The 16,185-nt window shown below is 41.8% G+C and overlaps 1 protein-coding gene across 1 annotated transcript in view; it reads right to left on the reverse strand.

Moving 5' to 3' along the window:
* Window positions 1-4,858: 4,858 nt before the first annotated feature.
* The window catches only part of LOC149181726 (DNA mismatch repair protein MSH7-like), a 246,327-nt gene continuing 235,000 nt past the window's right edge, over window positions 4,859-16,185 (reverse strand). The window contains exons 13-16 of the mRNA XM_089414303.1: window positions 6,348-6,764; window positions 6,145-6,241; window positions 5,746-5,873; window positions 4,859-5,587 (exon numbers count right to left, since the gene is read on the reverse strand). Coding sequence (XP_089270429.1) covers window positions 4,988-5,587; window positions 5,746-5,873; window positions 6,145-6,241; window positions 6,348-6,764 — 1,242 coding nt within the window. The 3' untranslated portion in view covers window positions 4,859-4,987. The remainder of the gene's footprint in view (window positions 5,588-5,745; window positions 5,874-6,144; window positions 6,242-6,347; window positions 6,765-16,185) is intronic.

A 16,185-nucleotide genomic window follows, 5' to 3' on the forward strand; every position in this document is an offset into this window, starting at 1 on the left:
GGGTCGTAACTTTGGCATACGATATTTGTTTGACTATCATAATACCTCGTTTCGAAGAACTCAAAGAGTACATTGAAAACAAACTAGCAAGCGCAAACCTGTTTGGAACTTTCTCAGCCTCTCCATTTTCCTTAGAAATGTCGTTCAGGGCCTCAAAACAACTCCAGAAATTCAGGACCCGAAAAACTACCAAAAATAGTAAACTATGCCACAATTAAGGAAACTAAAACACTGAAAGAGACAGTGTTGGGGTCCAAGTGGAATAGGAGGGTGGACACCAATATCCACCTGGATCATAGCTGTTGATGGCATCAGAGTGGTGGTTGATCATAAAATTTTATGGCGATGTGATCTATTCTACATGTGAATTCTGTGGCCCTAGGATTAAATCTATAGGTAATTCTTGGTTGCTCTGTATATGGCCTCCCCGGAGGTTGAGTTTGTTATGGTTCCGACATACTTGCTTGAGTTGGAAGAATATTTCAGCAACTTACAGTGTTCTCTATGGTGACTTAGGAAAATCTTTGAACAATTGTGTGATTAATGGCAATGATGGAGGTGAGTGGAATATAGTCTGGTATGTGCAAAGAGGCTCGAGCATCTTTGTTAAATATGGGGCAACGAGGCCTTCCCTATTTGATTGCGGGGTGAATACTTACTTCTACCCTGCCACTCCCTCCAATTTGGTTCAAAACACTACATCTTACATTGGCGCTTAGAAAAGAATCACCAACTGTTGTAGATGGCAGCAACATTGGAAGCAAGGTCCACATAGTCTACAAGACTTACACCTTGAAATTTTGGAATTAAATTGGAAAATACACCAGCGATCAAACATAGTTGTCTTCCTCATAGAAGAACTTCAGTCTCTCAAGGCCAAAGTGCAGCCAAAGGATGATGAAATAAACGCTGTAATGTTCCCTTTTGGAATACCTTGGGAATTCCACGGAATTTCCGAGTATTGCCTTGGGATTCAGTGCATCATTTTGTCAGACAGTTCATTAACTACTGGCTATGGATGCCCTTCTCATACATTAAGTTCAAAATAAACACATAGCTGCCTATAAATGATTCATAAAGTCCCCACAACAGACATATGAAAGTAATCTTTCACTTCAGAAATTTACAGTTCATTAGCACACACTTTGGTCATAGAGATGTTCTCAAGAGATATTGTCATTGCTTCTCAAGCGGAATTCGGAATACAGACCTCACAGGTGTGTTATTATATCAGCTATATATATATATATGAAAAACATACAGTTTACCTTGATATAACAACAGAGATTACAAGACGTAAATGGAGCAAAAGAACCTGGTGTATTTTCCAGCGTAGAAACCTTCAGAATATCAGTCCTATATATCATTTGCAACAGTCTTGCCTTCATGAGATGCAGCTCAAGATGGCCATGAAACTGACTCCGTTTTCACAAAATATCAGTCCCTATGCACAGCAGACGTATGTAGTCCTCTTGAACATCGAATTGACTATAAAAGACATTAAACTCAACCCTAGGAAACAATAGAACTTGGTGTACAAGTCTGATATGTCCCAGAATTAATTAATTGCATCCTCAATACATAGGAATGGCGTTTTAACACTCCAGCCTTCAGTGTTGGGACTGGTTATAAACACCACAACCTCCTTTAAAGTGACACGGTCCCCTTGATGGCAGAAATCGATTTCTGGAAATTCTAATCACACCCTGGAGAAAGGAATGAGAGATCTCGGCCCTCCTTAAGGATAACCTTATTCACTAATTCGAATCCCTTTTTGCACATGGAAATCTGAAGATTTCTAGCTCGGTTTCGTGGAGGATACTCGACTCACTGTACTTGGAGAAGAATGAGATCTGATCAACAAAATGGCGCATGCGGCCTTGCTAAGTCTCTTGAGGGATCGAACTTCAAAACTGGGTACTCGGCCTCTTTAGGAGTATGTGCATTCAACCTTTCTATAGAAGAACTCGATCTTGGGCTTTGGCTCAAGAGAAATGCAAATTTCCCTTCAAATTACAGCCTTCAAAGCTTGGCACTCGGCCCTCTGGGAAGAGATGAAATTGGTCCTCTTGGAGATGATATTCCCCTACAAAACTGATTTCAAATGATATAGTTTCTCTGCAATAAACACAATTGGAAGATCTCAAATAATCTTCCCAAATAGCTAACTAGGATGGCACTCTAAGTCCACCAAAATTACCTTGAGTTTCAAGTGTGCACTAGTTTGAGCTTCTTCAATTGTCAATGAAATAGATAGAATATAATCCCCATCAAATGAGTTCAATCCTTTATTTATAATTCTTTCTTGAGCCTCCTCCTTGCTTTTAGATTTTCTTTTTTTCCAATTATTTTATTGGTGGGGCCTGTGTTCCACTAGGAGACTTTTGCCACCATTTTGAATAAAATAGTAATTTGCCTCTGTTTTCAACAAAATATTAATTTGCTGCCATTCTCTAATAAAATAATAATTTCCCTTTTCGCCGCCATTCTCCATTAAAATAATATTTTGCCCTACTTCTCCTATTAAATATTGTTTTTCCGCTATCCCCTTAAAATAGTAATTTCTCCCTTCTCTCACAAAATTAATATTTTCCCCTTTTTAATATTATCCAAAAATTTGCAAAACTTCTAAGTGATTTTTGTATGCCCAAAAATTGGGGACATTACAACCTTACACAGGAAAATCAATGACATGCACATGCAAATGCAAATTGTAGCAGAGAAAAATCAAAGTTTTGCAAGTAATGTTCCTAATCAACTTCATGGCAACATGTTAATTGATCTTAATAGGCCCCTGGATGTTGATTTCTCTCCCATTTGTTCATGAACTCCTAATGTAAATATATTCTTCTGTTAGGCTAGTTTTGCAAGCTATATGCTTGTTGATTGTACGCAATATGTACATCTAGAATAGTAGGTTTGAAGATAGAAGTTTTGGCCCCACCTCTCAATAGTAGGTTTGAAGATAGAAGTTTTGGCCCCACCTCTCAATATTTCTTTGAAGAAATAGCTGTATGGAAAAGAACTGTAATCATCTCCCCAGTATTATACATCTCTCTCATAATAAATTGGAGAAAACATATATATGTATATATATATAAAGATCATATGCTACTTCCATATAACAAATTGTAAACATCTACCACGATATTTAAATAACTTTTTAAATTTGAATTTAAGTCTTTTCGTGAGAGGAATGAGTAGTTGGCACAATGGGACATTATCCCCTCCACCCGGTTTTGAGTGGTTGACACAATAGGATGTTATCCTCTCCACCCAGATTCAAATCCCACAAGGGGACATCTTTGGCCCATTATGATAAGGCTCGAGGAGTAGGCTCCCCCACCCTCGTCTCGACTCTTATTTAGTCATAAATTTCTGGTATATCTGGCTTATGAGCTGTTGGATATACACTCTCAGTGTTATAGTGGCAGTCACTAAGCTTGATATTGTGCCTCGCTTAGATTACTCTAACATTAACAAGTTATTAATTCATCATGATAAAATAATAATAATTTGAATTTGAATTTAATTAAAAAAATAAATAAATTCATTTAAAAAAGGGTTGGAAGATTAATGTGTAATTTATTATTGACCTGAAGGATCTGAGGTGGCTGTTCTCCCTTGAGAAGAAGTAACAAACATTCCTAGGATTCATCAGTATCAAATACAAGTACACATTAGTCAGAAGGTATAGTATATACCAACCTATCTGCAATTTTTTCAAAAAATGTTCTCTTGTCAGGTTCATTTATGCTTTAATAGGCAGCAATCTGATATATATATATATATATATATATATATATATATATATATATATATATATATATTAAACATTTGCTATTTGCTCCTGGAAACATTTTTCTAGGAGCACTTAATTTTAGGAGCCAACACTACTCTTAGATCGAAGTATTGCCTGTAATCATGTTTTCTATCTTGCATTTAACAGACGCAAAATCAACTTGTGTATCTAGTACAAATGTTATTCAATCTGGGTGTCGTAGCTTTGCTGCAAATTTGTACATACAACATATTCTGGCCAAGGGAAGCTTTGCCGCTAGAAGATTAATTTTGTGCAACTACCGATCCGAGAGGATATTCCTTATTTAATACTAAAGTACATGCCAGTGTGAAGAGCCAAGGAAACATGAAATATGCCTTGCAATATCTGTTCCATGTCTTTCAACCTAGAGTGAGCTACTATTCAAGCAGCCGAATTTGTGCATGCTTACAAGAAACAACCCCATCAGAAGCATTCTTTCAATCTCGGTCAGGTTGTTGTTGAGGTGATCTAAAATGTTTGACTCAAAATTTATCTCACCTATATTTTGGAGACTGTTAACTCCTTTTGCTGTGGCAATCAAACTCATAATTCCAGGTTACCTCTTCTCTATTTGTGAGTCACAACATCATGTGTAGCTTGTTTTCACATGAAACATAGAAGTAAAGTAAGCTTTGGCCGTTTGCAGTTCTTCTGGATTTCTCCATTTGCAGACACAAAGATGAATGCACTATTTAAAACCTCTTTAAATTAGAAAGTTACAAGGAAAAACTGTCTTCGCCATGTAAGCAGTCACATAGAACACCAACTACAGAAGAGGATCAGAATCAGTTATGGTTACGTTGTTAAATTATATCCTTTTAAATTTTTGAAGTTTTCTCCTCATCTCTCTTCTTTTTGTTTTCTTAATTATTTTTAATTTTTTTAGCATATATCAATGCCAATCCTAACCTGCCATTTCCTGTAAATATGGGCAAAGCCGCTAGCTATTCTAGATACCATACCCACATTCCAGAAACACTTATTCAACATAGGAACTTTGAAGTATTGTTCATTAACAGTTTCAGAAAGAGACAATATGAGCACATCCAACAAAACATTTAGAGCAATTTACAGCACGTTCCATTTTTAAAATGCAAAGACTTGCATTAAGTCCACATCCCCGGGAGAAGAAGATAACTCCTTAAAATGAGGCAATTGTGTACCTTAGAAAAGCTTATAGTCTTCAGAAGCTTCTAATGACTTCCCACTTTGGCATGAGAATTTCTGCAGTTCATGCCATACACACAACAAAGTATCATGGGCATCCTCTGTAGTAAAGTCCATGCTGTTACAAAGTGATTTATTATTTGGTGTCGCTAAAAGGGTCTTCAACCACTGCTCATGTATGGTTGAAAACTCTGCCCTCAATTCGCTTGATTTGAAACTACTTGAAAGCAAAGATTTCATAACCTGGCTAGCATCAAATGCTGCTTTGACTACTGAACTTGGTATCCCAGCAAGCAAGGCTACTTGCAGACCATAGTTTTCAGGAGAGGCACCAGACCTTAGCTCGTACAAAAAGACAAGTTGCCTTTCAGTTTCTAAAAAATCTGAACTATAATAACTGTTGTCGATATTGACTACTTTCTCAGAAACAGTATTAGAATTCCCCCTGTTATCTACAATAGTAGGAGTTGCTTCAAATGAGCATGCCATGTGCTTCAGACTGACACAAGGGTGGGAAGCAAATTCCTTAGTTAAAGGATGATAATGTGTGGCAAAGAGCAACCTACAGTCCTTTCTTTCAACCAAATGTCGAAAAACCTGGGATGCATGAAAAGCAAGCCAATACATCAAAGTCTCATCAAAGTTCTTTTTGCTGTCGTTAATCTCATTGTAAGTATGATGTCAGCAGAGGCAGTAAATTTGAAAGCATCCATACTGTCATGAAAAATAGCAATACTGGATTAAAGACAGCTTACTGCATACGCAATAGCATAACCATCAAACGTAGATGTTCCTCGACCAAGTTCATCCAGAACTACAAGTGAGTCTTCTGTGGCATATCGCAGGACTGAAGCAGCCTCCATGCATTCAACAAGAAATGTACCTGTCAAATAGAAAGTTAGACGCTTTTCCAAGACGGCTTCAATATTTATTCCATATTTTTTGGTCCTCACTGTATCAATGGAAATAATTAGGTCAATCTCATAATACATGGTGTATTATATTCATTAATTATGATTTTCCATATTTTTTGGTCCTCACTGTATCAATGGAAATAATTAGGTCAATCTCATAATACATGGTGTATTATATTCATTAATTATGATTTCAAAATATCAATCTCAGCCAATCAAAAGTTTGCAATATGGACTCACTTTCCCCAGATATTATACGGTCACTTGCACCAAGACGAGTAAAAACAACATCCACTGGTGATAGAGTACATGATTCACAAGGTACATAACATCCAAGCTGCAAATCCAAACAAGAATGTTGAACAAAAGTCGGAATTCAGAAACACCACCTTGACCATTTTTTGTGAAACAGCATAGCTTTTGATTTTTCAAAGGAAGCTAACCTGAGCCATTATCACTGATAAACAGGTGGCACGCAATAATGTTGATTTGCCTCCCATATTTGGTCCTGTTAAAAGCATTGCCCGAGGACAATCATGCGCTCCATTGTTCCCAAGGTCAACATCATTTGGAACTGCCACACCTCCTTGGCCTCCCACAGCATAAGGATGCCATAAACCTTTGATGCTGAGAATAGCACCTTCTTTTCTGCTTCCCAAGCTATCATCTTCCACTTCAGGAGAGACAAAGAATGGTCTGCATGTAGATCCATCTGATAAGTTTGCCGAAATAGCAAAGCCTAGTAGCACATCAATGCGACCAATGGCATCAATAATCTGTGACCAATATGCTGCATGCTGACAAAACAGGCTTGCAATTGAATTCAATGTTTCGACTTCATCCAGACACAGATCACTATCCTGGCAATATGATCACTAGCTATATTAGCAGATAAAAACCAAAGTACTAAGAAATTACAAAATATGTATGGAAATAAGTGTCAAGTACAGTATTAATAGTATCATCTTATAACTTCTGCAACATTAATTACAAATAAACTACAGATTCTTACAACTTTTACCCTGTGGAAAGATGGACGTAATGTAATTCATCTGACAGTACTAGTAGGCAAAATCCCAGTCAAAAGTTTAATATAATGTGATTCAAAGAAAGAGTTACTGATGAACATACAGCCAATGCTGAAAGCACACTTAATTAAGTAGACACGTTGATTCAAACTTCCTTAAAATTGGGATAACTGTGATACCTACCCAATGATATAAACAACCTATAGATAAAAACACAAAGCTACAGCATAGGAATTGCTGAATTGCTGGATGTTTACAATTTTTAGAAAAGAATTGACAACATTATTTATCCAACCCTTTGGCTGACTATTGAAAAATTCTAGAATGGACTAAAAAACAGAAATAATGTCACATCCTGCTTGAGATGGAAGAGAAAAAACATGCAAACAGGGTGTCCCTCTGTCTGCTGCTGTAATGTTCTAATTAGGAAAAACAATGATATGCAAAGCAAAATAATACATGCAAGCACCAAATTCAGAAAAATCAGAGAACACCCATGGAAACTCCAAAAACGCCATCCAGAGCCATTTTATTAAAAATATGGAGCAAGAGAACAATGGTATGGAAGGAGTGCAGCTTTACTTGCCTCAATGGCAAGCTTGACAAGACCCGGGGCCCACATGAGGCTAAGGGGGCCCAAGGAGGTCCACATGAGGCTAAGGGGACCTCAATGGCAAGCTTGACAAGACCCGGGTGGATGGAGAGGCCCACATGAGGCTAAGGGGGCCCAAGGAGTTATAAAGAGAGATCAATTCTCATTTTGTTTTCATTCTAATCATTTGAAAAACAAACTTACCTTTGTATGCTCTGCTGCTTAGCGAGTCTACCAATTGTTTAGCCACGAGTGTTCCGCAGGGAAGATTCAACCTCTACTTCGAGGGACCATCTGTGCCCGCCCTAGTGAGGTTGTTACACAGGAGTTTTCAGGGAGTCTGGTACAGTCACACACTTCAGCCATCAGCGCAGGGAGGAAACTGCGTATTCCTAGGCAGCCAGAGAACATGCAGGAGGAGTTGGAAATCAGCAAGGGGGATTCACAGCTTGCTAGGAGAGACGGGAATAAACTAGCAAAGGGATTCACAACTTGCTGGGAGAGCCGGGAGTTGAGGAGGTAGCATAGAAAAGGAAATTTTACTAGAGTAGCAGCCAGCTAGACCAACGCAGCAGTCAGTCAAAGTTCTAGACAGAGGTGTTGAGCAGAAGCCACTGTAGCAGCAAATTCGTGGTGTTGGGGGAGCAGTCATCCGGACCAAGGGTCATCCAGGGAGCAAGGAGTTAGTCAATACAAGTGAACCCAACGTTCTAGGGGTATTTTCAGAGGGATTTGTAGGCTGTTTCCTGCAAGTCGAATTTGGTTGTAGCAGCTGGGGAGAGGCTCCAAGGAGGCTGAAATTCAAAGTCAAAATCAGAGAAATTCCCTTCTAGATTTTTCTAGGTTTTGTCCAAGGAGTTTAAGGCTGAAATGATATAATTTTTTGGGCAGTTTTTGGGCACATTCCAGTAGGTCGAAGTCAGCAGATCAACAGTTTTGCTAAGACAACGCAGTGCAAGTGGGGTAGCAACTGAACGGCCATCATCTCAGCTATTCCATCACCTGGGTTTAGTCCATCTTGTCCTTTAGACAAGCCAAGGTGCACCACTTCATTTATATTGTACCCATTGCTCTCAGATTTTATAATATATGGCTCAGCAATTCCAGATTTTTAGTATTTTGTGGATTTTTAATACATGTTTTAAATTTAATGTTGTTGCACTGCTCATTTGTTTAGAACGTCACTTATATTCCTGCTTAGGAACATTACAGTGGTATCAGAGCATGATCTTGGCCTAGCTATGGGTAACCAGTAAGATCATGGGAGATTTGGGCATGTATGCACAGTGATGAGTTACACCGTACACTACCCATGGCTCAAGGGAGATTCAGTATGCAGGTATTCTGGGGTGGAATTCGCTAGAGTGGTAAGAGGTTGGCTCAGTTGAGGAAGGTGTTTGACTAGATCCATCCTTGTCCTTACAACATAAACACTAGAGGTGCACAAGTCGTGGGAGTACAACCATCTACACTATCTGGGGAAAGCCAACAGAATTAGGGCACGAGATCCCCTGAAAAGGAATAGACAAGCCAGAGACAGTTAGAGAATGAGTCAAGTTGACGATTTTGCTGGTGGAGACCTGGTCTTAGACATCAGGGGTCTGAGGAGGAGATTGAAAATGAGGTAGAGGACATGCGGGAGTGTGAGGATCACATTGGTATACCCAATGTGGCACAAGAGTCACCATTGTTGGAGGCCTCTTTGATAGCACCAGTTGACACCTTGGGGGAGAAAGTAGAGCATACACCCATAGGACCATCCATTGATGAGGTGTCAGGAAACATCCCCACTATTGATGAGGAGCCAATAGATACAGAGGCATCCAGATCTATGACACAGTTGTCGGACGACAGTCACCTACAGCTGACTGATGAGCATGTCTTGCATGTTGGGTTGTCTAGGGAGGAGCAGTTGGAGGCTCATGTCGAGCCCATGATGGAGGAGGATGTGCAACCATCCTTTGGGCTAGCCAGTGATGAGGGGCAACATAGAGACCACACGTTGGGATTTCAACACAGTTCACTTCAGAGGCACACTGACAGGATCTACAACATTATCAGCCCATCCTTACGCATTGGATTGAGAGAGGCGGAGTTGTCTAGACATACCAGAGGGGATGACCAGGTTAGCAACACTGTTGGGTCACCTTTGCCCATTGGAGAGAGAGACAAAGCTACCTAGTCAAATCTCATGTGTTGACCTAGGTAGTGGGATGAGACAATCAGAGTTGCACAAGATGCAACATCTGCATGTCGGGCTTGTTCTATGTGCTAGAGTTTGTGCATTCGATCCCTCTCTTGGAGATGGATGGCAAGAGATTCTGAGTTGGTACCAAGTGGAGTGTGCTAGACTCATGGAGATGGTCGTAGTTCGGAGTAAAGCTCAGTGGAAGCTATCAGGGATTGAGGGTGTTGGAGGCCCAAGTTGGCATTGGGATCCAGGCGGGGCTTCCTATCCAATATCAGACATGCGGGATGGCTATCACATTGATGAGGTAGTCAACCCCATGCCTGAGTGCATGCATTCCTTAGGGGAGCTCCAGTTAACGCTAGTGGCCAGGTGGTTTTTAAGCAGAATCCATTGGTTGTTTTGGCATGTTGGTCACACATGGGGGCGCAGGATGTTTAACATTTTCTGGCAGGAGCTAGTTGGAGGAGGTGGCATGGGTAGGCCACCAAACCGAATATATGATGTTCTCCCATTGAGGTCTAGGACTCAGGGGTCACAGAGGATCGACACAGCAGAGATATCCCCCCTAGCAGAAGTGGAGTTAGGGTGCTCAGTTCTACCAAGTTGGACGAGGGGACATGACGCGTGTCATGGTGGGGTCACTTTCAAAGTGGAAGACACTTTGGCACATGTAGGATACCATATGTTACAAGCTGGTATGATAGTAGGCAGTGATACACAAGACTACATAGAGTGAGGTCGTAGAATTCAATGTTATATAGAGGGATGTGGCTTGATGCATACAGACCCAATTCTATGCCATAGCACCCAACGGTGTGCAGGGCTATGCAGCAAGGAGCAGTGGTTTATAGAGAAGCATGGAGATACATGGTGGTAAACCATAGCATGCCAGTTTACACTGTGCGGTAGGAGGAGTGACTCGCATCGCATTAAAGACGTGCGAGGAGTGACAGGTGCAGTGACACAAGCATGACACAGGACGGTACGGGATGGTATAGTCGTAGTCGAAGGTATCCAGGGGTGTACAAGGATAGGTTGCGCCATACAGTGGCATTTCATGGAATGCGTTGGTACTTGGTGGTATGCAATGACACCTAATGCGGTGCAACGGGCTCTTGGATCTTTGCCTCCAGGGAGACTTATGGACAGGGATAGTAGGTGTACCATTGAACGCAACTCACCTAGGATCGATGAGGACATTGTCGAGCATTTGGGAACACCATGTTTAGTGGAGGTAGGGTCTCGAGGGAGTTATCAGCAGATTTGAGGCAGAGAGAGGGTCGTCTGTAGAATTACTCTTGAGTGTTCCGGCAGACTCTTGGTCATACTCTTTGGGACATACCCACCCATCATCCTCCAGTGTTGCTTACATTCGCAGAGAGTTTGATTGTTTCACTTTGCCACTCTCCATTCAGGCAGCAGGGCATGGGGGACTCACCCTAGGCACTTGGATGAGACAGCACGTGTCATGGGCCGAGAGGAGACTCTCCAGTTGAGACACTTGGTAGGTGCACGAATTGACGGTTACAAACTTAGGGATGGCATCCATTCAGGCAACAGGGCATGGGGGACTCACCCTAGGCACTTGGATGAGACGCCACGTGTCATGGGCCGAGAGGAGACTCTCCAGTTGAGACACTTGGCAGGTGCATGAGTTGATGGTTACAGACTTAGGGATGGCATGGTTTATTGTCGAGATAGCATATGTTCCACCCTTAGGTTCACACTTGGGGAGGTGACCGAGAGGGAGTTACATGGTACTTTTTCAGTTGGACAGCTTGAGGCGTTAGGGGAGCATGAGGTGCGGAGGACAGTAGTCCTTGTTGGCAAGATGATACCTAGGCTTCTGGCAGTACCCGAGCACGTCATCAGGAGTTGGGATAGCAGATCTCGCTGTGTGATTTGACAGGCACAGAACAACTGGATATTTGCGGTACAAATTCTTGATGCTAAGTGCCTACCTATTGGATACCTACAAGAGGCAAAGACGGGGCACAAAGGGGTCCCAACAACTAGTAGCATATCACAGCGACAAACAAAGAAGATTAGGGGTTGTGGACCTCCAGTATGGTTATGGGATCCAGGGATCCAATGGATAGGTGGGATACTCCACTCCTCAGTGAGCGTGGTCGGGATAACAAGTGGACTAATTCGTTCACAGGCGGACACATGGGCGATCACCGAAGTCCTCACTATAGGACAAGGCAGATTGTTGCTCAAGATTTGGGCTAGCCATGGAGTGATAGGCGCTAGCACTGTTGAGTCACTTCGGCAAGATTGGCCTAGCCTCGATCATCGCATAGCTTATGGCTGAGAGTTATCGGAGAGGAGGTTCTGGTACGAGCATGCTAGGCAGTCATTCATGACCAGAGTGTCACGATGTCAGCGGGATAGGTTCCTTCTACGATGGGCAGGGGATTCTGGCATAATAGGGCTAAGCAGCTCAACTACCTGTAGAGGTGAATTGGTTTCTACAAGGGAGGGTCGTCCAGATCTTCCATTTGGCTTTAATGATTCATTGATGGTGTGGGGAACTTCACCGATGTGGCAAGGTGATCGACAAGAATAGATCAGGGGGGCTCGGGTAGACAAGGGTTCAATTTCACCAGGATTGGATTGCATCTTCAGGAGTTTACTCTTGTAGTGCATGAGATGGACTATTCGGTAGAGCAGCTTCATGAGGATTTGGGCAGAGTTTTACATCATCAAGATGCTCTACTTATTGGTGATAGACACAGGGGTTCTAATGCCCATATCTGGCAGGATAGTGAGTGGAGCAAGGGGGGCTTCACGTTGATCAGGTTGGCTTGGGATCCTGGTATCGAGGGACTCCTTCACTATAGGATAGTACAATGATCAGGGATGATCCAATGGCACATTTGGGACCTTGGTGAAGTTTGCAGTGATAGTGGGGGTCCACAGTCAGAGAGGGTGTTTGTTCAGGCATTGCTTGAGGACAAGCGATGTTTGGTGCATTGGAAGAACTTGCCAGATGAGGATGCCACCTGGGAGGGTGAGCATATTTTGGAGCACCTAGCTTTGAGGTTGCTTGAGGGCAAGCAACATTTGGGAGGGGAGGACTATCATGTCCCTTCTCAAACACATTAGTAACAGGTGCTACTACACAATTTTGCACATTTTTTACTAAGGGAGAGGGCCCCACACTTTCGACTTAGGGACTTGGGGGCCAAATCGACTTTATTTAGCTACTAGTGGATTGTTGGGGCCACCCACATAAGAGTTCGAATTAACCATTCGATATGCTTGAGGGGAAATCGAATGGGTGGATGGAGGGGCCCACATGAGGCTAAGGGGGCCGAAGGAGTTATAAAGAGAGATCAGCTCTCATTTTGTTTTCATTCTGATCATTTGACAAACAAACTTACCTTTGTACGCTTTGCTGCTTAGCAAGTCTACTGGTTGTTTAGCCACGAGTCTTTTGCAGGGAAGATTCAACCTCTACTTCGGGGGACCATCTGTGCTCGCCCTAGGGCGGCTGTTACACAGCAATTTTCAGGGAGTCCAGTACAGTCACGCATTTCATCCATGAGCGCAGGGAGGAAACTGCGTATTCCTAGGCAGCCAAAGAACACGCAGGAGGAGTTGGAAATCAGCAAGGGGGATTCACAGCTTGCTGGGAGAGCCAGGAATAGACCAGCAAAGGGATTCACAGCTTGTTGGGAGAGCCGGGAGTTGAGGAGGCAGCATAGAAAAGGAAATTTTGCTGGAGTAGCAGCCAGCTAGACCAGCACAACAGTTAGTCGAAGTTCTGGACAGAGGTGCTACGCAGAGGCCACTGTAGCAGCAAACTCATGGTGTTGGGAGAGCAGTCATCCGGACCAAGGGTCATCTGGGGAGTAAGGAATTAGTCAATACAGGTGAACCCAATGTTCTAGGGGTATTTTCAGAGGGATTTGCAGGCTATTTCCTGCAAGTCGAATTTGGTTGTAGCAACTAGGGAGAGGCTCCAAGAAGGCTGGAAATCCAAAGTCAAAATCAGAGAAATTTCCTTCTAGGTTTTTCTGGGTTTTGTCCAAGGAGTCTAAGGCTAAAAGGATATAATTTTCTGGGCGGTTTTTGGGCATATTCCAGTAGGTCAAAGTCAGCAAATCAGCGATTTTGCTGAGACAGCGCAATGCAAGTGGGGCAACAACTAAACAGCCATCATCTCAGCTATTCCATCCCCTGGGTTTAATCCAGCTTGTCCTTTAGACAAGCCCAGCTGCACCACTTCATTTATATTGTACCCATTGATCTCAGATTTTATAATATATGGCTCAGCAGTTCCAGATTTTTAGTATTTTGTGGATGTTTAATGCATGTTTTCAAGTTAATGTTGCTGCACTGCTCATTTGTTTAGAATGTCACTTATATTCTTGCTTAAGAACATTACAACCATGCAAGCGAAAAACCTCTCTGAAAAACAACTCTGCTACCTGTGACATTGAATATTGGGTTGGAATGGAAAAGAAATGTGCATATTTGGTCAATCGATCCACCACCACATAGATTCAATCTTTGCCCTGCACCATAGGGAGCCTCATGATAAAATCTATGGAGATACTTTCCCATTTCCCCTCAAGGATGGGAATTGGCTGCAACAACCCGACTGGATGGGTCAACTCCTCCTTGTTCCTTTCATAAGCCTCACACTCCTGCACATATCTCAACACGTCTCTCTTGAGGCCTTTCAATCTGAAGCGCTCTCTGACAGTCATGTATGTCTTCCGGAACCCCTGGTGCATGTTAGTTTTTGGTAGCATCAGAAGTGCTCTAGCCTTGAAAATTGGTGGAGAGGCTAAGACACATGAGTTCTAAAGAACCAAGAAACCGTTTGGTGAAATTCCACCCGGATTGTATTTTATTAAAATAATTAATATTTTTAATGGGGTTTCTAAGTCTAAACTTAGGGAAATTAAAATATTAATGGGTATTAATCAAAATATGGGTGAGAATGATCTAGAAGGCGGATCAAGTCATGTTTTAATCTTAGCCGTTGATTAGAGACTTAATCTCAGCCGTTGAATTCTCAACAGGAAAAGTATAAGGAAGCTTGGGGTTTATTTAGAAACACACAGAGAGAATGAGAAAATCGATTTTCTGAGGTGAGAAGTTCTTAGGAGGAAAATTGATAGGGGAGATCTTGTAGCAGAGGGGCAGTGAGAAATCGGGAGAAGGAATTTCTGAAAAATACAAGGCAGAGAAACGATAGAAAGACATCCAGAGGAGGGCTGACACTGGCCTACTCAGTGCTGATGTAGAGACAACGCAGTCAATGAGGGGAAGTTGAGTTTCTGTAGAGGGAATTCGAAGTTCAAGTGTCGGAAGCCAGGGTGTGAGACTGGAGGAAAGAAAGTCGAATTCTCAGCCAATAGAAGATCCAAAGCAGAGGGGCAGTGTAATACCTAGGAGGGGTGACACAAAAGCTCCCCAGGGTGACGCAAAGGCCATCAGAAGGTGACGCAGAGCCTCCCAGAACAAAGGATCATTCACTAATTGTCTAGTGACAGGGTGAGATTATTTCACCAGTCCTTTGTCTAGTATTTTCTCTATAAGGGATTTTTAATTGAAGCATCCTAGATTTGTATTCAGAATTTTCTCCTGCATAATAATAAACCCTCAGAGCTGCTGCATTGGTTTTCTCGCCTTGGGTTTTTTCGAGGACTATTTTGTCCAAAAATAACTATGTCCTATGTATCTTGTTCTTTTCTCAGTTTCCTTGTTTCATGTAAATCAAATTTAAGAAGTGTAGGCTGTAGAAGCAATTTGCTTTAGTATTCAGAAGAATAACTTAATGAATGTAATTAAAATCAAGTAGCTGAAGTAGATTTAGATATGCTGCAATAGGGGTTCCTTGAGGATTAAGAATTTTCACAGTGCCTCAATTAAGGAGAGTCATGAGCTGCATGGAGAATCCTCTCCCTCAACTGTGAACCCGACACCAAGAATATGTGTCCTTTGTAGGATATGACGTCAGTCATCACCCTGTAACGCTCATCAGTGTGCGTACCCTCCAAAATCTCGCATGCCCACCGATCTTTGGAGTACTCTACCAACAACTGTGCCTTCCAAACATGGCAAATGCTCATGAGTAAAATGTCGTGGGCTCCTCGATAATGCATTTACTACCACATTATGTTTTCCCTTGACATAATCAATATCAAAATCGTACCCACCTTTGTTGCCTATCCCTGAGGCCTTGCTGCCCCATAAAATTTTTGAATTTTCTAAGTCTATCTGTTAGAAAATTAATTTGTATTTTGCTGGTTTATTTATTCTACTTGTAAATTCTGAACAAGTTATTTAAAACATATAAATAACGAAATAAACACAATACAGTCTCAACATCTATAGATCATCAGCTGAAACAAAACAAACACACAAGTGACACCGTTATTTTTGGATAAATGTCCCTAGAAAAACCCAATGTGGGAAAACCGATGCAGCTATTATGAGGGTTTATTATTATG

Source organism: Pinus tabuliformis, chromosome 3_2 (assembly GCF_031772625.1).
Source record: "Pinus tabuliformis cultivar Carrire ecotype Pingquan chromosome 3_2, CPIR1, whole genome shotgun sequence".
Lineage (NCBI taxonomy): Eukaryota > Viridiplantae > Streptophyta > Pinopsida > Pinales > Pinaceae > Pinus > Pinus tabuliformis.